This window comes from Colossoma macropomum, unplaced genomic scaffold (assembly GCF_904425465.1).
Source record: "Colossoma macropomum unplaced genomic scaffold, Colossoma_macropomum, whole genome shotgun sequence".
Taxonomy (NCBI): domain Eukaryota; kingdom Metazoa; phylum Chordata; class Actinopteri; order Characiformes; family Serrasalmidae; genus Colossoma; species Colossoma macropomum.
The window spans coordinates 13208374-13229736 of NW_023494786.1; the positions used below are offsets into that span (position 1 = coordinate 13208374).

General features: G+C 38.8%; 2 protein-coding genes across 3 annotated transcripts; both read left to right on the top strand.

Annotated features, from left to right (window-relative positions):
* The first annotated feature begins 2228 nt into the window (after positions 1–2228).
* aldh3a2a (aldehyde dehydrogenase 3 family, member A2a) lies at positions 2229–10210 on the top strand. The gene is made up of 11 exons (XM_036561126.1): positions 2229–2477; positions 3072–3254; positions 3365–3596; positions 5595–5677; positions 5784–5992; positions 7084–7201; positions 7309–7450; positions 7609–7775; positions 8042–8141; positions 8229–8467; positions 10085–10210. Exons 1-11 carry the CDS (start codon positions 2460–2462, stop codon positions 10097–10099), a joined length of 1506 nt encoding a protein of 501 aa, XP_036417019.1. The 5' UTR covers positions 2229–2459; the 3' UTR covers positions 10100–10210.
* Positions 10211–12495: 2285 nt separating this feature from the next.
* Positions 12496–20654, top strand: aldh3a1 (aldehyde dehydrogenase 3 family, member A1). Of its 2 annotated transcripts, none has more exons than XM_036561106.1 (11): positions 12496–12626; positions 12894–13210; positions 14214–14445; positions 15180–15265; positions 15712–15920; positions 16053–16170; positions 18038–18179; positions 18358–18524; positions 18615–18714; positions 19769–20031; positions 20150–20654. In XM_036561106.1, the coding sequence occupies exons 2-11, from the start codon at positions 13025–13027 to the stop codon at positions 20162–20164; spliced, it is 1518 nt and encodes a 505-aa protein (XP_036416999.1). In that variant the 5' UTR covers positions 12496–12626; positions 12894–13024; the 3' UTR covers positions 20165–20654. The 2 variants fall into 2 exon arrangements, with proteins under 2 accessions (XP_036416999.1, XP_036417005.1); XM_036561112.1 differs by having other exon boundaries at positions 12497–12626; positions 13043–13210.
* Positions 20655–21363: the final 709 nt, after the last annotated feature.

Consider the following 21363-nt stretch of genomic DNA (forward strand, 5'->3'; position numbering starts at 1 on the left):
CCATCCATCCATCATCTAAACCGCTTATCCTTCTGGGTCGCGGTGGGGTGCTGGAGCCTATCCCAGCTGTCATTGGGTAGAAGGCAGGATACACCCTGGACAGGTCGCCAGTCCATCGCAGGGCAGACAGACAGACATAGACATTCACACACACACTCACACCTATGGGCAATTTAGCGTGTCCAATCAGCCTGACTGCATGTCTTTGGACTGTGGGAGGAAACCGGAGTACCCGGAGGGTACCCACGCAGACACGGGGAGAACATGCAAACTCCACACAGAAATGACCCTGGTCGCCCGGCCGGGAATCGAACCCAGGCCATTCTTGCTGTGAGGCGACAGCGCTACCCACTGCGCCACCGTGCCGCCAAACCAAGACATCAGAAATAAAAAAAAGTTAAAAAATAAAAGTAAAGATAACGTAATAATGTAATAATGTGATAATGATCTTTGTTTGAGTGATGTTTCAATCACATACAGTACTGTGAAAAAGTCAAAGACCACTCATTATTATTTAATGTCCAATTAAAACACCAAAACATTGAGTACAAATTTCTTTTTTCAATATCAGGAAAAAACAGAAAACATGTATTTAACACATGTTTAGAAATGTTGTTTTCCACCGTTCAGAAACCAGCAACTAAAAATAACATAATTCTTTTAGTATTTGATGTGTTCACAATTTGCCTTTATTGCAGCTTACATTCTCTTAAAAAGGCTGATGTTCAGTCTTAGAAGTTGGTTGCATTTTCTGCTTCACATGATTGAAGTAATCTCAATTACAAATTTACACTTGTCAGTCCATAAAACCTCCAAATCTCAGTTTCAGTGTTCACTGTGAAATAGAACGATTGCACTAACTTAATTTTTTGGTGTGATTTACTCATTTGTTAAACTTACTCATTCAAATCTAGTAACACATACTATTTCTTGTATGATGCCTTACTTACTTAAGTAAAGCTAGTAACGGTCAGTTAATCTGGATAAGTTCCACAGACTGAAGAGTCTTTCACCCAAAAAGCTTCCCAGCACTTGCGTTGGTTTCTGTTAATAAACTCTTATTTTTCACAGTTTTTTCTTTTGTACTCTTCACACAATGATGATGTTCTGTGTTATAGTATATACTTATGCTTAATGTTAAGTTTGTGTTAAGTGTTGTGTTGAGGTTAAGGCATTTTTTGGTGTAAATAAATTAGAAGTTGACCTAATTAGGCTGATTAAAGTTACCCTAATTTATTCAAGAGTAAGCAGAACTCGAAAGAATAGAGTACTGCCACCTCAGTGGAAACCACTTATAATTACTAGGCTGTTTGAGTCAACTTTACATACTGAAGACGTGTCGATCACTGAAAATCAGAAAGCAGCTATAACTCAAACATACCGTTATTTCAGCTTGGACCGACTAAGTAACTTGAGTTGTCTTCTCTCAGTGGAAGGATGGACAGAAACACCTGTGGATTTTTTCAGATTGGATTGAAGAGTGGAGCTTGATTTTCTCCTTTCTCTCAAAGATGAAAGCTGTAAGTGCTGTTTATGTGTTGGTGACAGTTATTTTGGTCTAGCAGGACCTGCATGGTTAGTATCACTCCTATGATCTCCATATCTTTTAGTCATTTTTGGATTCCTGATTGGGAAACTGCTGTTTTTTCACATATTTTTTTCACCTTTCTCCTTCCTTATGCAGGTGGATTGTTTTATACCTAATCTCCTTAGAAATATCTCCCGTTTTACATGCACATGAGAGACACATTTGCAAGGCAGTTACGTTGATTTTATGTAGTTACTTGTGTTAGTGTTAGTGTCTGTTTGAAAGGGAACGTGTTGTCAGTGACTCCTGTTGGAAGCTTTTATTGGGAGGACTCAGCTGGGACTGGTTGGTTTTAAGATAGATTTGATATTAATGTAATTTTCTGTTAAATATATATTTTCAGCCTTTCTTTCATGAATAAGTTGATGACTGAACATGAAATAAACGCACACATTTTTATCTTGTATTTTCCTTTGATTTTTGGATATTTGGAGCTAATTGTATTAGCAGCATGCGGGCCTAATCGGCAGAGCTGCCTCTGTAATACTAGTTAACCGCAGGTGGCGCTGTGCTGCGTTTTATTCCACCGGTGCTGAGGAGTGAAGAAGACGTAGCAAAACAAAAACGCCGCCCTTGGTTAAAATAAATTAATTTGCTGTTTATTAAGGTAAAGGTTTGTCACTTACTAAGTCATCCTGCTGTCGAGTATCTTATTAAACACAAACATAAACTCCCCAGCTTCTCTCACTGATGCTGCAGTTACATGTTAAAGACTCTGCAGGGCAGAGTTTGACTTTGGCTGACAGTGTCCTCAGGTTTTAACGACTGACTGCCGGATCCACAGATAGTTTCCTTCACTAACAGTGTGTTTCGCAGTTTTGACCTCAGCAATGAATGAAGAGTAACTTACTCGAGAAAATTATTTGCTGTGATGTGGCAGCTGACAGAGGTTTGTAGTTGTAACTAGTAGTTTATTAAGTAGTTAGTAGTTGGCTAGTAGTTAATCTTTAAATGACAGTAATTCTGTTTTGTTGTTGACAGCACTTGGGCTGTTTTACTGTTACTCATCTTGTATAGTATGTAGGGCTGGGCAATATGACAATGTATCTATATCATATCTCTCTATATCTTTATCTATATCTATGTTATTCTGAACCTATCGTGGATATCGTCAGTACTTGTAGAACACTGACCAACTGCCTGTTTCATTATGAAGAGCAAAATTAGTCTCGTTCAACTGGATTTGGAGCAACACAGTATGACAAATATTGAATAAAAATCTTTGTTTTGACAGTTTTTGATAGTATGTTTTAAAAGGTGGCACTACTGCTTCTTTTTTCTTTGTTCCAGCTGATCAGATGTCTGAAAAAAATATTTTGACATATTGTGTATCGTGAAAAGTCAGAATTATTCACAACAGTGGTAAAACAAATCAGACGAAGTCTTTACCTTATGGCTTACCTTACATTACATGAAAATGGTACAAATAAGTTGTCTGATGCCTAAAACAAGTTTCGCTCTCTTTGCTAAAACATACTCTTAGGTTCACTCCTGCCTATCAAGAATGTCCCGAGAGCAGTTGGTGGTTCAGCAGGCCAGGAAGGCATTCCTAACAGGGAGATCTAAACCCCTGGATTTCAGAACTCAGCAGCTGAAAAGCCTAAAGCGGTTCATCACAGAAAGACAGAAGGAGATCACTGATGCTCTCAAGAGGGACTTGAACAAGGTGAATCCCACCGGCTTAGTGTTATTTCATTTTACATTAATAATTTGAACAAATTTAAATATCCTGTTATAAGTTTGCTTTTGTATGTGTGTACTTTTTTTTTTGGGTAGAGTGAGAATGCAACACTGTTTTATGAGCTCCTTGGCCTTGAGGGAGAGATCAACCTGGCTCTCAGCAAGCTCTCAGAGTGGGCAGCCCCTCGACCTGTGGCCAAAAACCTTCTCACCATCTCAGATGAGGTGTTCATTCAGCCAGAACCTCTTGGTGTGGTGCTCATCATTGGAGCGTGGAATTATCCAATATCTGTTACCCTTCAGCCACTTGTGGGAGCTATTGCTGCTGGTAAAGCATAAAACACCAGACCCATCAGACACATAAAGATGGAAATTAGTGATAGGCAGTACGGCGAAAGTACATCATGATGTTTGAAGACATTTTCACGTCATTACAGTGAATTTGCTTATAGCTTTGGTACGTTAGAACAGACACAATGCACCAGCAGTGACAAACTTAAGAAATGCTATTAAAAGCTATGAGTACTTTTAAAAAAAAATAATATTTAACATTTCACATACTAGACTGCACTACATTTAGTTAAAAATGCTCTTATGGACTTCCCGCATCATCAGAATTTGAACTGGAAATCTCCTGCCAGTATGAGAAAACTTTAGGCTGCATTTAAATTCAGCCATTGAAAAAAAATTTTCTGTGCAGACACATTGCCAGGTGAAAAAAGGCAGGAGGATACTCTATATACTCTCTACATTTTTTGTTGTATAATACTGCAGGAGCCTGAAATTCAACACCGAGAAGTTCAGCATTCATGGCTCTGAAAACAAATTGGCACCGTTTTATTCCACCACTGTTCTTGACAGCAAAAGTCAGTAAAACTAGAACTCTTAACAGAACATTTCTCTGACTGTTGGTGGAACCCATGGAAACCATGGAAGCCTTTTCTAAACTTCTTTGTAATGACACATGCAGTTAATCAGGGCTTTGAAGTATTGATGATTACTATGAAAAGCTTAGTGTGATGTCATTTCTCTTGATAACAATATCATATCATCATATTGCCCAACATTAATGCTAAAGATGTTGAATCTGTAAACAATTAGCACCAATTTTTACAGACCATCTTCAACAAATCACAGAACTTGGCTCTGTTCCCACATGCTTCAAGTCACAGAGGACACCTCACACTTTAAACTTGAACTGAAACTGACAAACCTTCCTTACAAACCTCACTTACGGAGCCACAGCGCTTATTTGCACAACTGTACAAATGTTCATATTATCCTGTAAAATACTGTAAGTAATAGTTTATTTCTTCAGACCTTACACACATTTGCATTTTCATCTCTTTAGCTCCTTTCACATTGGCTCTTTTATTGTTTGTTCTTTGCTTAGTTACTGTCATTTTCTTTCTAATATTTGTTACTATAACATGGACAGTTCCAGTCCTAAAATCTGATTGGCTGAGCCGTGTTCAGAGCCTTTGTGAAATCCACGATAAACGCACACCTATGACTGCCTCACAGCGACTGAACTCTGTATTACTGCGCCACAGCACGAAAAACCCTTGTGCTGTTAATGGAATAATCTTTTAGCTATATTATTCACTGTTGGGGTGCAGGAACCAGTGTTTAAATTCCTACGTAGTGAACTATGTAGGGAGCAAGGAGCCGTTTGAGATTTGGCCGCAGCACAAGAACAGGGCCGCCACTGGATTGGTGCTAAATAAGACTGGATGGTATTTGGTGACCAAAAAGTACTTATAAAGCGAAAGTGTTTGCATTAAGCATTGCTGTGTTATCATATGTTCATTGATATACGACAAAAGGTTAAAAAGTTAATGAAATGACTGCAACATACAGCAATGGGCGGCTGAACGTTCTTCTCCTCTTTCAACCGTCTATGGTTGCTTGGCAACATCACCATACGCTAAAGGAACAACATTTCTTGGTGGAATACTTGTATTTTATCCTAGTTTATGCTGGCTGCTGTTTTATAAAAGCAATAAGCCACTTGAGACCATGCATTACTGTGATTTTTACCTGTGATAAAATAATGCATGGCCTCTCATGACTTATTGCTTTAATATCTGTCTGTGTGCTTGTCTGGTCTGTTTAGTATGTTACATGTCATACTTGTAGTGATCCTGATTCTGAACTCTTCTATCTCCACCCCAGATGTGAAGTTTTTCAGACCATCAACTTTAGAAATCTGCATATGTTATAGACATTCACCCTCTGCATGTCAAGTAGACAGATAAGCATTAAGTGCATAGTCTACACAGTAATGTATTTTCATCTTATTACACTTGTATCTTCTTTTGTGTAGGTAATGCAGCAGTGGTAAAGCCTTCAGAGGTCAGCGCTCACACAGCCAAGGTCATGGAGCTCTTGCCTCTCTATTTGGACCCGGTAACACATTACCTTCTGATGTTACTTTGACTGCAACAGCAGAATATTACAGTCGCCTAATTTAACTTAGCTTTGGCTGCACTGAAATGTCCATTAATGTTTTCAGGAGATGTACCCTGTGGTGACCGGAGGTGTTCCAGAGACGCAGGAGCTGCTGAAGCAGCGTTTTGACCACATCTTCTACACGGGGAGCAGCACAGTAGGCAAAGTGGTTATGGAAGCTGCTGCATGCCACCTCACGCCAGTGACTCTGGAACTGGGAGGAAAAAGTCCCTGTTACATCGATAAGGACTGTGATCTCAAAATTGCCTGTCGGTGAGATGATCACAAGCCTTTGCATTAAAATTATGCTCTCAATGTGATTGAGTACTTCTAGATGAGTCAGTGTTATGAAGTATCAAGGTTCCAGGACAAGAGAGAGAGAAGGGTAGGGACACATAGACCTCTTTTGCAGCAATAAAACCTGCCAGTAATTCCTCATTTCCTCATCACTATGTAAGATTTTTTTGTTGATTTTGCAAGAAGTAGCATTACTGAGTCAGGAGAAAAAAGTGCTGTGAGTCACCTTGCAAAGCCTGAAATAATTTAAAAGTTAGAGGTGTAGGGTCAGATTTTGTGGGAGTTTAACACATTAACATCACGGGCATAAGATCAAAAAGAAGGTCCAGCTCGATGTTTAGGTCTCTAGTGCAAAATCAATATTATACTGATGAAGATATGATGACAATAGTAGATAATTTGCTTATATCCTAGGAAGATACGTCCTTCACCAAGTTTTCACTTTGTCCTTCGTCTAAGTAGTAAATATAAGGTAAACTCTTGAGGATGAGGCAAAAATAGCAGATTTAGCAGTACTGGGTATCGTTAGTGGCACAAAGCATTGGCCTGAACATCGAGAGACTGCAGTTCTGTCCCTGGTGATGCCACAGCCATTTATGGCCAGGAGTTCACAATGGCATAATTGTCCTCACCCTCTCTAGGATGGTCCTTCTCCTCCCCCTTATCACTCAGCATGATGCTAGTCAGTGTGGGTGTCTGTTAAAGGTAACAGAATTAGCAGCTAGTGTTGTCCTTCAAGTGTGCTGAGTTGTCCAATGACGTTGCGTTTTACCAGCAGTATGAAAATATGCTGTGGTGCTTCACACATCTCAGAGGAAGCATGTGCTAACTTTCATACTCCCTACTCCCGGCTTCATAGCACTGTGTGATGGGAGAGACCTAACTAGTGGGTGTACTTGTCCAGAAATTAAATTGGGGAGAACATTTTTGTCATGTGACAATTTCATGAATGAAATGTGGAGGAGTCTACGCTCGTTATGCAGGTATTATGTTTGAGTTAACATGGTTTAAAAATAAATGTACACTGCATTATTTTTTCTCAAATTCTGTTGTTCCATTGTCCACAGGCGCATTACATGGGGGAAATATGTCAACTGTGGTCAGACGTGCATTGCACCAGATTACATCCTCTGTGAACCTAGCATCCAGAACAAAGTAGTGGAGGAGATAAGAAAATGCATTAAGGTTTGTAAATAATTTTGGTGATTGTTGTCAAAGGTACCTCCTTGTTTTTCACGTTTTCTTTTCTTCCTTTTTTTGATTTTCTGTGTCTTCTGTGTTCAAATTGACAGGAATTTTATACAGAGGACCCCAAGACCTTCAGAGACTATGGACGTATCATCAATCAGCGACATTTCAAGAGGATAATGGCTCTGATTGAGGATAGCACAGTGGCTGTAGGAGGAGAAAATGATGAATCCCAGTGCTACATTGGTGTGTGTGTCTGTGGTCATTTTGGTAAAAAGAGACAACAAGTAAATCGGCTCATTGCAGAGGCAGAGAAAATAATAAAATCATTGAGACTAAATAACGTTTAACAAACTAGTAAGAAATTAGTAGTTGGAGCACTGATTTTTTTTTTCTTTGTGCAGCTCCCACTGTCTTAAAGGATGTAGTCCCAGAATCAAAAGTGATGCAAGAGGAGATCTTTGGGCCTGTACTGCCAATCGTCCCAGTAAATGGAGTGAATGAAGCCATCCAGTTCATCAACGAGAGAGAGAAACCTTTGGTGCTGTATGTTTTCTCTTCCAGTAAAAAGGTAATTGAACTACAGATATTGGTGAAGTTTGCCCCCCTGCATTTGTTTTTCAGTTCACTTTTAACCTAATGGCATTTTTCTAACCTTATTTGTGATTTAATAGGCTGCTTCTGTACTGGTGCTGTAACAGAGCATACAGGGACATTTTTTTTCTTTTAGGGACATTTTTGCCTCAAGCCTATGCTAATTTCTGACACTGACACTAGCTCTGATACTGCATCATTCTATACTGTTTTGCCTACATTAGCCATTGCATTGTCCTCTAGGTAATCAAGCAGATGATGGCAGAGACATCCAGTGGAGGACTATTAGCCAATGACTGTCTTGTTCACTTTACCGTCAGTGACTTACCTTTCGGTGGTGTTGGTACGTATGCGGGACTATGAAATGCTCTAATGAAAGGCTTTTTATTAAAAAGGTGTCATTCTGCTACTCATTCTCCTCTGTCAACAGGTAACAGCGGGATCGGTCATTACCATGGCAAATACACGTTCGATCAGTTGAGTCATCTGCGCAGCTGTCTCCTCAAAAAGCTGAGCATGGAGAGGGTTAATCAGGTGCGCTATCCTCCCCACTCTGCAGAGAAAGTGCGCTGGGCACGTTTGCTCCTCCTGAAGCAGGTGAACTTGGGCCGCTGGCGCCAGCTGGCACATGCCGCGATGCTGGCAGCGCTGGCTGCTTTCGTGATACGGGTATGTGTCTCCTTCCTTCTGTCATTCCCTCCCACCTTCCCTCCCTCATTAGTTCTCTCCTTCCCTTCCTCTTTCAACAGCATTCTTCCTAACAGATAGCCTGTTACAATCAGATTACAAACAGCAGGCGTATAATCGAGACCTCAACAATAGTCCAGTTTACTAAGATTCAGTTTGAAGTTTTCTTATTTTAGTGTTTTAGTTTAGTTGCAAGAGTTAGTTCCGACAGCACATGCTCTTTGAGAAGTGTTCTACGTGTGCCGTTAATCACAAATCAGTTTTTCACAATAACTATCATTCCACTGAGCACCAGTTTGCTAAGTAATGACTCTCTTAACGCTGCAGCTGTTACTGTATTTCTACTTAAGTATATATGACAACAGAACATGGATATATTAGACAACTTAAGTAAGGTAATACCTGACCACCAGCCTGTTTGGTCAGATTCTGAAAAAGAGTGTGACAGCAGGACTACATCAAATTACTGAAACTATTTTAGCCCCTAAAAGCTGGAATAAAACCACATTCAGGTTAATTGGCAAATATTTTTACAAAGCTGAGCTGAACCTGATATTGCGACTGTTTTTTAACTTGTAACACAAAAGGCTACTACTTTTGTGGTGGAAGCAATTGATGATTTTGAAGGACATTTCATACAGTGTTGGGGGCTTCTTTGCTTAACTTGTTTATCTGTTATTTAGATTCCACTGTATTTAAGCAGTAGAGCACTCAAGGTCCTGTGTTATAATGAATAACATCATGGCTGTGATGATCTACAGCACGTGTCAGGATCCAGTCCAGGTGTGCTGAAGTCCTCATTCAGTCAGCACACTGCCTCATTAAACACACATGATTCAGCTCATCAGCTGATTAGCAAGGACTGAATTCAGAGCTTTAGATGAGAGTAAACGCTAATCCCCGCAGCACTTTGGCCCAGAAGGTCCCCAGTTTGATATGATTTACAGTATTCCTCTTCAGCTTGTGCCTATGACCAAATCACAGCTGATGCTATTTGTGAAAACACATGACTGTGAGTGTTCTATTACTTAAATATGGTGGAATATAGATAATTAAACAATACACTAAGCTGTTTTTGGATTGTAATGTTTGAAAATAAAAACAAAAAAATGAAAACATTATTATAACTGATTATAATCAATTTGTACATTCCAAAAATTTTTTTTAGCATCTAATTTTGATAAAGAAGTAAAGAAGACACTACATCAGTCAAAGATAATGTTCTTTTTAAACATCAGTTCAGTGAAATTTCTTGCAGAGTGAGCTGCCACATAAAGGGCTCCTCAATAAGTCTTTGTTTTTGTGAAAGATTCACTGACCAAGCCTTTTCCCCCAAAACTAAATAGACACACTAGACTGAATAGTTAGAAAATTGCTATTTAGGCATGACTAGTTTTCTCTTTCAGGCCCACAGCACAGTAATTACCTCTGGGGAGGAGAACAGAGAAGCAGTTCATCTTATTTACTAGCCAGCTTGTAACGAGGATTCCTTTTTTCTAGTGAATTGCTGCTTCTTGTTTTGCATTGTTTTTTGTTAGTGATTGTATTAAAGGTGGCCTTGTGTTTTGTCAGCTGATTTTTGTCTTTTGTCCTTTGCAGAGGTTCTTGCGATAAGGCAGCTGAAAAGGAACGCTGACAGCCCTGTATATGGTTCTCCTGAAAACTCTTGTGATAAAGGTTTATCACACTTTTATTGTTGGTCTATTAAACCTTAACTGAAGAATATCAACCATCTGAGATAACCATTAATCATTAATTTGAAATCATGGAAACTCTTGAGTAGTTAGGACAGTATCACTTACAAAAAAAATGTAGAGATGTATGAAACAAACATACATAGTGATGTATACCCCAAAAAAGTAAAAAGACAAGATCATGATATGAAATTAAAACAGATTCTAAAATGTAATAGATTTTAGATTTAATAGATTTATTTTTTTAAAGTGTTTTTTCAGGATTACAGGGAACACAAAAAGCAAAAAACATTGATTAAAATGGAGCAAAATCATCTTAAAAGATCAACACATTTGCACAGAAACACATAAGCAAACACGCAGACCTAACTACAGTGTAAAGACTCAAGAGCTGAATGAGAAAGAAAGACGAGCGCAGGTGGGGGGCGAGAGCACTGTCAGGTGTCTCCCTCACTTATCACAGACTTGGTCAAAGCAGTTATACCTTACTGCACATAAAATGTAAATTAGACAGGCTACACATATAGTTCCCCATCATTACATAACACAGCTTTTATAATGGAGACTTTGATTAGTTCAGAGCACAAAATCACTGGTTAAGTTCAGTAAACCTAAATAATGTCTCTAATGCGCATCCTAATGACACCTGCACTCTCAGTCACTCCCAGTCAGGCCTTATAGGTTCCTGAATAGTCTCCACAATGTCACTTTCATCCATTTCTACAATGATGGAAGTACGCAGCTCCAGCTCTACTACAACAGGCCATGCTACCATGTCTGGTGGGATAGGTTTGAGATGTGAACAAGTCCTGATTTCGTTATAATGGCTTTCTCAAAAAACAGTCACTCTCAACGCCCTGTGATGTTCATGACGAGACACCACACAACACAAACAGACAAGAGAGACAAAAGTCTAAAAATCTATTCCTAGGTGTAAGAAATGTATTCTTAGGGAAAATAATCTACATTAAAAGAATGCAGATATGACTACAGGAGATAATCTATATAATCTGTACATATTCCTCAGATAATCTGCATACCCCTCACAATGTAAATAAAGATAATTTTTTGTGTATTTTAGAGAATTATCCTCTCTATTTCAGAACTGTAACTGGATTATTATTAATAGATTATACAGTCATATGTAAAGGTTTGAACACCCCTTGTCAAATGACATGTTCTGTTAAAGTAAAAATGAGTTAACTTATCTTCATACATGGCACTTTCCTTCATATTTTAGTACACAATTTATATTTATTTGCTGAGTTTAACATATTTAAAGATAAAGCATAAAATATAAAATGTGCCCTATCTTTTGCACAGACCACATTTTATGTTTTATTTTTTTCCAAATATGTTCAATTCAGCAAATAAACAGTAACACTACATTCAAATGCGCAGATGTGTGTTCTCTGTAGAGGAAATATGCTTATTTTCACTTAAAAATCAACAACACATATAATTTGAACAGGGGCACTCAAACCTGTGGTTTTAGGAAATGTACCTTCTAGATCAAACACTTTTGAAAGCACAGTAGACTTGTAGTTTGGCCAACGTGCAGTAAAATCAGGTGCGCTGAGCAAATGAAAGGCCATGGACAGTTGCTTGATATGTGCAGGGTGTGTGCAAACTATATTGAACATGTTTATCATGGAAATGTTTATCATGGAAAACTGATTTCTTCTCACTTTTTGAAATAAAAGTTTGTTGTAGTATGTCAGCGTTGTCTAAGTTTCAGTACCACTCATTCTCCAGTCCGTACAGTTCATATATGGCAACAAATCTGCAAAAAACAGGCTGTGCTGAATTTTTATTCGAAGTTTTTATGATGTCTAAAAACCAACATATTAAATCTAGCTGTTTCGCCCCGCCCACTCGCGCTGACTGTTTTTGACTGAGGGACAATACAGGGCAGCCAGTCAGAACACAGCTTATTTACATATATTAGGTTTAAAGGCACAGTAACAAAAATAACCTGTTTAATTCAAAGCAGGTTGAAAAATGATCATGTAAAAAATGTATTTTGACTGTTTTTAGTACCTAAAGCCACACGAACATTATAATTAGACGTCGGGGAGGAAATAAAATACCAGAAAGGTGTAGCTAGGATGTGGGCCCTCAAAGCTTCACACCATCTGTTAATGTTGGCAGTATTTGTCTAAGAGAATAAAATTAACATGCAGTGTAATCTTTTCACATACCATCATTCATCATTTCTCATATAACTTGTAACTTTGTGTTTAACAAGCATTACAGTTGTTACATAAAAGCAGCCCCTGTGATTTGTATTCATTGTGCTTTAATAATGAGAGAGAGCGCTTTTGTTCTGGATGCACCTCCCTCAAAGCAGCACACGATAAATACCTCCATTGTATGGACCCTGTCCGCCCTAGAGGCGGCGTGTGGCAGCACTTATCTCTCACCAGACCAGCTTCTCACAGTCTCAGGTAGGTAAAGGCAAGTTTATGTATTTATTTCATTAATTTAAGTAAAGATCGGCGGGTTTTATCACTAGAGACGTGACGGAATGCAGCATATTTTGCCTGACCACGAATTTAACCCAGCTAGCACACAGGCTAGTCCGCCGTAAATACAACTCAAGTTGATGTTTGTGGCAACTACACAAAAATTAACGAAGTTCCAGCTTCTTAATGTATGTTACATTATTGGACTTTTGCCAAGACTTTTGCCATATGTTCTGTGTTTTACAACAGGACCGAGTGGGAGCTAAGCTCATGGCTTTTATTCACATTTGAATGCAGTCATTCAGAATAACGGATTTCTTCAGCAGCAGCAGAGCCGCAGTCTCTCACTGTGGTCTCACTGCGCTGTTTACCTACTGTTTATGACAAATTGTACTCAGGAACGAAAGAAAATGGAGAAGCAAGTGGTGGATGTTGCCAGAGGAGCCTTCAACTCGGGGCGGTCGAGACCCCTGCAGTACAGAAAACAGCAGCTCAGAGCCTTACTCAGACTCATCACAGAGCGCCAGGCAGACATAGCAGCAGCTCTCAAACAGGACCTCAACAGGGTAAAGCTTCACTCCCACTGTCACGGGCAGGAGGAGGCTGAATATCAGGACTGGCAACTGTGACAGTTATTTACACTCACCATCTTAATTACAAACACCTACCTTTTATTTGCACTCGCTGGTCACTATAAGGTCCGCCAGTCTTACTGGTCATTATGTTTACTCAGGTAAATTTCGTTTCTTTTTTAATTTTCCGTTCCACCTTAAATGGTGCAGCTATTGCATTCTGACGCTTGTACAGGCCGCCAGAGCGTGACTGCGTTATTTAAGGTGGAATGGAAAAGTTAACAACAAGCTGGCCAATAGTATAAACAAGCCTCAGCCTTTTATGTTTTAGGGATCCACGATGGTATCGGAATCATATCGGTATCGACAGATAATTGCTTAAAAATATTGGAATCAGACAGATATTCAGATTTAACCAATACTTCACACTGATATTTGATGTATTTATTGTGCTCCAGAAGAGCAGAATGTTTAGGCAATGCTAGGCTACTATCCTAAAATGTCTGCCTTTTTATTTTACTGCATTTGTAATCCTATAGAAATAAATAAAATATCTCATATTGGTACATCCCTAATATGTTTATAATTATAGATAGTAGTTTAGTAGTTATAGTAGTAGATCATAGTTTTCTTGCAGCTTTTCAGACACCCTGTTGACTGATGACCACATATTATTTAAATCATGGACCACAGCAGTGACACTGACATGGTAGTGGGTTTTCTGGTTGGTCCAACTGTAATCATGTAAAAAGTATCCAGCCAGAGTGCCTCTGTGGTCAGACAGTAGACTTATGAAGTAGCAGATGAGGATGGCTAACATGCCAGCAGATACGCTACAGTCTCTAAGGTGGACGCACAAGGTGTTTCTAATAAAGTGACCAATGAGTGTAGTGTGGGTTGCTTTACATATGTGTGTTTGTTCAAATAGGGAATAACATGTCACATACATTAAATGCAGCTGATGTTAAAAGCACCTGTGATGATTTCTTGGTTGCAGAGCGAGTTTGATACGCCACTTTTAGAGCTGATTGGACTTGAGAAAGATATCAAGCTGGCTGAAAGTAAACTCTCTGACTGGACGAGTCCTCAGCCTGTTGAGAAGAACCTGCTCACCATAAGCGATGATGTTTTTATTCAAGCTGAACCTCTGGGTGTTGTGCTGATCATTGGAGCCTGGAACTATCCCTGGGCTCTTACATTACAGCCCCTTGTTGGAGCCATTGCAGCAGGTACACCAAGGCTTTACCTCCACTGTTCTCATTAATAAATTGCAGTTAGCATTTAACAAAGTCAAGCATCTGCTTCATTTAACTGAATTTTTCAAAAACTTTGCATTGCTAAGCTCATCATGTAGTGGCATACTGAGTACTGTTTGGCACTAAAACCCATCTTGTAACTCATCCGGTAGTTATCAAGCGCAATGTGAGTCAAGTGATTTGTTTTAGAGCTGGGAAATCATGAAAATGTAAAGTGGATGCTTTGTGATTGATAGCCACCCTTAACGTTAATGGATGTCCACAATGTAAAGCAAATTCGTTAGTAACTTAATGAAAAACAATACAGAAAGATTGAGTTAATAAGTTATAGGATTTAATCTGAGGGTGTCCAGTCTTATCAACAAAAGGTCAGTGTGGCTTCATTCCAGCAAAGCATGAGCACACATGATTAATGTTTGAAGACTGAGATCAATTTATCAAAGGGCCAATATCTTACTTTGTTCTTTGATTTTATTTTTTCCCTGAGGGCCGCTTATGATATTTGTGTACATTTTGGAACACCCCTTGGTTAATGTAATCTTGCATCTTGTTAAAAGAACTAAATATTGTCAAAAGGAAAATCTCCCTATTTTGGCAATCTCCTAGTGTTCAGTGTTCAGTTATGGACTGTGAAATACAAGCTTATTTTAAGAAGTCTGTTCTGCTACACTACCCCCCCCCATTCACACTTAGACTTCTTCTTTAAGGTAACGCAGCTGTGGTGAAGCCCTCAGAGCTGAGCAAGAATTCGGCCAGTCTACTAAAAGAACTGCTACCTCAATATTTGGATAAGGTGCGTAATCAGGTGATGGTGGAAACTGACCAGAGGGCCAGTTATAACATTGCTGCTGCAATTACTGTATAGTTATATATTTGGATTTGAGAAGTCTGTAGCCAGTTCTTAGATAAGAACCTTCATAGGCATATCATTTAGTTACAGTTGTATACAGAATTTCGGTGCCCCTGGTCAAATTACATATTCTGTTGATTTTCTATGTGAAAATAAGTTAATACATCCTCTACAGACAACACATTTTGCACACTTTAATGTACAATTACTGTTTATTTGCTGAATTAGCAGAAAAATGTCATATCTATGTTTGTTCTCTGTAGAGAATGTGTTAACCTATTTTTACTTTAAAAATAAACAAAACATGTAATGTTTGGGATGTTCAAACCTTTGAATACAACTATATGTATAGTATGTAGTTCTCCCAGTTTAATGGTTGAAACTTTCAGGAGATGTACCCTGTGGTGACTGGAGGTGTTCCAGAGACCCAGGAGCTGCTGAGGCAGCGTTTTGATCACATCTTCTACACGGGAAGCAGCACAGTGGGCAAACTGGTTATGGAAGCAGCTGCACGCTACCTCACGCCAGTGACTCTGGAACTGGGAGGAAAAAGTCCCTGTTACATCGATAAGGACTGTGACATTTCAGTTGCTTGTCGGTAATGTGTGCCTTCCAAATTCACCTGCTCAGAAATTGCAGCTTGAAGCATTTGTCTTCTTTTTAAAAAGGGTGACACTGTAGTTCTGTCTCCATTGCATATTAGCTTAATATTATCTGTTTTTTTCTTTAGGCGAATCACATGGGGGAAGTTTACTAATTGTGGTCAGACATGCATCGCGCCAGACTACATCCTCTGTCATCCTAGCATTCAGAACAGAGTCATTGAAGAGATTCGTCTGACGTTACTGGTTTGTTCTCTTATGATGAATAGAATCCAGAAGTGGAAAGTAACAAATTACATTTACTTTTATTACTGTACTTCAGTACTTTTTTCCCTGTAATGGTATTTCTTGGAGTACCATTAAATCATGGTACTTGCTATTTTAATTTTTAATAATATTACAGAGTAAAAATAAATTATGAGTGCATCAGCTCATAAACCAGTTAGTTAAGGTTAGTCTCTCAAAGCCGATCAAAAAACAGAGCAGCTCTGAGCCACAAGAAGCCCTGATGAGTTCAGAGATGGCGAGTTAGCAGCGCACAGGAGAAACAAACTTTATCCAGACGCTCAAATTCGCTACAGTCCTTTTAAGTTAAACTGCTGTAAACAGCGTTTTTACCAGCTGTGAAACATGCCTCCCAAAATGTGCAGAGATCTCCGCTTCCACAACTCAGCTTCAGCCTGAGGGAGCAGCTGACTAGCTAGCTAAATAACAAATACAGGTACGTTTTAGTATTTTTTCTAATGTTGCTGTTTTAGTTTAGCCATATCTGATCGGACTGCAGGTGGAGTATGAAGTTGGTTTGTCTTGCTCATGCTGTACACAGCCAGAACAGATATCACCTCACGTTATTAAGAGTCATCAGAAACACCGTGGCATCAGTCCAACAGAGTGTAAACAAGGTTGTGCTGTAGATTAAGATCACTGTTCAGTCTGACAGATAAACTAGCAAGGCATGCAGATAAAAATGCATTTGTAAAAATACATTTATTCCTTCTACATTTATCTCACTTTACAGACAATATTACATCATCAGAGACTTTCTGTCAGCTCATCACAGAACACATCCTGGCTCTGCTCTCTCTCTCTCTCTCTCTCTCTCTCTCTCTCTGCCTTTGTGAGAGGCTGTTTAGCTAATTAACTGTAGCCATCAAATAAAGGAAAAATACATTTCTGATTCTGTATGAAGTAATCAGTATGATTCCCAGAGGAATATATCACAGTAAAGAAGATAAAAGCTGTTGATGTCAGCTAATAGACTTAATTAAGCAGTTACAATCTGCACAGCGTTGCAAGCATTCTAAACTGCTTTATTTATTCAAAATGTTTTTTCTCATGTAATAACATGTTTTGTTTGAGTGTTGTCTGTACAGATTTTTTTTCCAAATGTTGTAGCCAAATCAGCTCAGAAATATTCTTAGACTGGATTGCGGATATACAAAAAAAGTAACTCAATTACTGAAATAGGGTTCCAGTAAACTACTTATTTACTCACACTCAAGTATTTTGCTTTATCAATACTTTTACTTGCACTACATAAATTATCACTACAGTAACTGTACTTATGTAGGTATTTTCAGTACTCTTTCCAGTCTTGGAGATGTAATCGAAGTCATTCTGTGAAGTGGTGCATTGTAGAGAAATTTGGAAACATTGTGGAGAAACCTCTTCTGAGTGTTTATCGGTAATTAAAAATTGGTGGCAAACCTTAAAAAATAAATCTTTTTTAAAAAATAAAATTCTTTGGCGGCTGTTTTGCCTCACAGTTCCCTGTGTGTACATCTTCACCATGGATGGATTCTAAAAATGATGTTTTAGGCCAAAATATTATCCAAAACTGTCGTACAACATGTCTCAGTCATCAGGCAATGTATCTGTAACCATTTCGTATAATGATGCTTTTAAAGGCATTGAACTCTAGCCATCTGGTTCCTATCACCACCACTATGAACAAACTCTCTAGGATGATGCATTTTATATGAAACCACTCTGAATGACTTAGTTTACATCTTAACTGTTTCATTATGCAGAAATTAGTGGAATTCCCCCTTAAAGTGAATAATGTGCTTGAATTTAAAGACTGTATTTGATCTAATTTCTGTATTAACTCCAGGAGTTCTATGGTGAGGACCCTAAAACCTCTCCAGATTATAGTCGCATCATCAACCAGCATCACTTTGAGCGTGTTCTGGCCCTAATGGAGGGATGCACAGTGGCTGTTGGGGGAGAAAGTGATAAAACACAGTGTTATATTGGTATGGGAATGCAACTTAAACACTTTGCTCAGTTTTCTGTTAAATTGTGATAATTGTATCTATAAAAATGGACTAAAATAAAATTGCTTAGTGATTTGGTGAATATTGTAATTTGTTATAGGTATAAGGAGTACATGTATAAAAACTGCTTGGTATAACATTTTCTGATCTCTTCTAGCCCCTACTATTGTGAAGGATGTTTTGCCTCATGCCAGGATAATGCAGGAGGAGATCTTTGGACCTGTGCTACCGATAATAACAGTCAGTGATGTCAGTGAGGTCATTCGCTTCATCAATGAGAGAGAGAAACCTTTGGCCCTTTATGTTTTCTCTTCTGATAAGAGGGTATTTATGAGCAGCTGATAACATTTCTGTCTATTTTCTTGAAAATCAATGGTCTCAAGTAACATTTTAACCATTTTTCTTCTTGTGGAGGTGATCAAGCGAATGCTGAGTGAGACAACCAGTGGAGGAGTGGTGGTTAATGATGTCATAATGCACTACACAGTCAACTCCTTACCCTTCGGGGGTGTGGGTAAGGCTGCGTGTTGGAAATAGACCTAGTCTGCGATCATGTTATTTCTGCAGACTTTTCAGGAAGTAGAAATGTTTAACTTTGTAAAGTCTACAGACCTGTCAACAGGTCTACCCTTCCCTTTATATATATATATATATATATATATATATATATATATATGTATATATATATGTATATATATGTACATCCCTACATAAGTTCCGTAGTAGTTACTGAATAATGTATAGTAGTTACTGGATAATAAGCCTTAAACCCAGCCCTAAAGTGGTGGTTTTGCCAACAATCAAATTTACACAGTTTTCCCCTGTCCTCAAGTGTAGTTGCCCAGAGAACACGTTTGGTGTCTGAAGTTTGTTGCTTTATTTTTGTGCTGGTGCTAGGAGGCAAATGTAGCTAACAACTATAGCCACTGTTTAATATTGTGCAAAGTGAAAGCCTAAATGATCACACCCTTGTCTGAAATTAATTTATTGATTGTTCATTGATTGGTCAGGAATTTGGTTTGGATACAATGATCTGTTACTTTCACATTTGCCTCCATTAGTGAAATTTCATATACTCAATTTAAACCATTTATAAAAACCCTCTTTAGGGCAGTCTTATTGGAGAGTGGTACTTGAAAGGGATTCTCTGGTTCGGACTAGATGTGAATAAAGCCTATGGCGGGGATGTCAGTCTTAGTCCTGGGAGACCCTCTGCTGTGCACTTTGGAGTGTTTTGCCTGTTCTCAACATGTGTTTCAGTTAATCTGCTAATTAACAACCCCTTCCTGAGTTGAAGCTGGGGTTTTACAACAGGCAAAACAGTAAAATGTTCAAGGCTGCGGTACTCAAGGACCATTGTTGAAATCCACTATTTTAACACTTGGTTGCCAGACCTAGATTAAGCCTTTCCAATGGTGAATCATTGGCAGTGCAGTGTAGTCCAAAACTAGGCTTAATCCATATGTGGGAGGCTGCCTTTTGTCATTATGAACAGGTAATACATCTCTAATCTTAATAATAATCACTATGACAATTTGTTTGTCTCTCTCTCTCTGTCTGTCTGTCAGGAAACAGTGGGATGGGGAAATACCATGGGAAGCACACCTTTGACCAGTTAAGCCACCACCGTGCTTGCCTCATTAAGTCTTTAGCGATGGAGAGTCTGAACAAAGCCCGCTACCCTCCCCTAACGCCGTCCCGCCTGCACAGGGCCAGGTGCTTCATGCTGAGCCGCTTGTGCAGCTGTGCCCAGGCCATCTGCGCCTGGGCCATCATTGCTACCATTCTGGCTCTGGGTTTGCTGATCGCCTTACTGGTAGTCCTACTTAAGGTAGAGCATTGTTGAGATCTCTGTCTTTTCCTTGCTTTCTTCATGAATGAAGATTTTCCATGAAACCAAAAATGTAAAGTGCTGCATAATGACTGTTCTGTTTTGTTTGCTCACCTAGGATCCTGTGGCATGAAGATCCTACCAGAAAATATACACATTGAAGTGCTAGGCATTGTACTTATGATTTGTGGTGTAAGAAAAAATTGCTATTGTTAAAGATGTGCCAAAAGCTATTTTCTTATAATATGTAATGTACTGTATTTTAATGTATCGCCTACTGTATGTGTTCCATTTAAATACCTAATTTTTGATATGCATTTATGTTGCTGTAAGGTGTATTCTGCTGTGGACATCCCACTTGCACAGGCGCTGATACAAAATCCATTTCTGTGGGCACTGTAGCAGTAGCATACATACTGCATACTGGATTGTCAGCATTATCCTTGTTTTCTATGCATAGCGCAGAGTTCTTTGTGCTGCCGCTTTTTCAGATAAGCTGGTTTTACTGTTCACTGAAGTAAGTGACAAAGGGCTTGTTGCTGTGCTGTATAGTTTTGTGTGCCAGCTGGACCAGACATTTTCCAGAAGCAGACTTTGGTATTATTAAATAATAACAAAAATAATCCACCAGGTGTCCTCGTTTGCTACAGTGGAATGCCCTGTAATCACTTAGCATAGTGAGTGCATCCCTTCTTATCTGCAGCAGGGGGTGCTGCAGTACTAGTTTAAGTTTTAATGTCTTTATAGATACCTCACATCAGTTTAACACAAAAAATTCAGTCTAAATGAACAACTTCTACATTCATAATTATGCAGTGTTCTGCAAAAGTTAGTGACCACCCTTTATTTTGTTTAATTTCAAGTCAAATTGGCCCTTATGTTACTCCTTTAACAGAAAACATATGTTTAACGGAAAATTACACAGGAGCCCCAAAAACTAAATATAATATCTATTTTTTCAGTGTTTTCTGTGTCCACCCATTGACTTTATCACAGCCTCTATTCTTTTCAGAAGACTTGCTATTAGTTTTTCAAAGAAAACTACATGGATATTTTTCCACACCTTTAAAATTCTGTCTCAGCAAAAGTTTGCTGAATTTTCTGATTCTCACGATCCAAAAATTCCAAACACATTTAGTGATGTTGAGGCCTGGACTCTGGGGTGGTCAGTCCATTCTACCGAGAACACCAGCAGCTTCTTTGATTTGCATAATTTCTTCTTTTTTGTCAGCTTCTTGACAGCTACACATCCTTTCAGACTCACGGTGTTGAGTTGTCGTCTCATAGCGGAAGGATGGACAGAAACAGATGTGGACTTTTTTCAGATTTAAG

Excerpts from the sequence above, each read along its gene's own strand:
- aldh3a2a (XM_036561126.1), top strand. Across the intron at positions 7,451-7,608 it reads TGAATCCCAGTGCTACATTG|CTCCCACTGTCTTAAAGGAT; the intron begins GTGTGTGTGTCT and ends TTCTTTGTGCAG. Across the intron at positions 8,142-8,228 it reads CTTACCTTTCGGTGGTGTTG|GTAACAGCGGGATCGGTCAT; the intron begins GTACGTATGCGG and ends CTCTGTCAACAG.
- aldh3a1 (XM_036561106.1), top strand. The coding sequence starts at position 13,025 with ATGACAAATTGTACTCAGGAACGAAAGAAAATGGAGAAGCAAGTGGTG. Across the intron at positions 16,171-18,037 it reads AGATTCGTCTGACGTTACTG|GAGTTCTATGGTGAGGACCC; the intron begins GTTTGTTCTCTT and ends TATTAACTCCAG. Across the intron at positions 18,180-18,357 it reads TAAAACACAGTGTTATATTG|CCCCTACTATTGTGAAGGAT; the intron begins GTATGGGAATGC and ends GATCTCTTCTAG.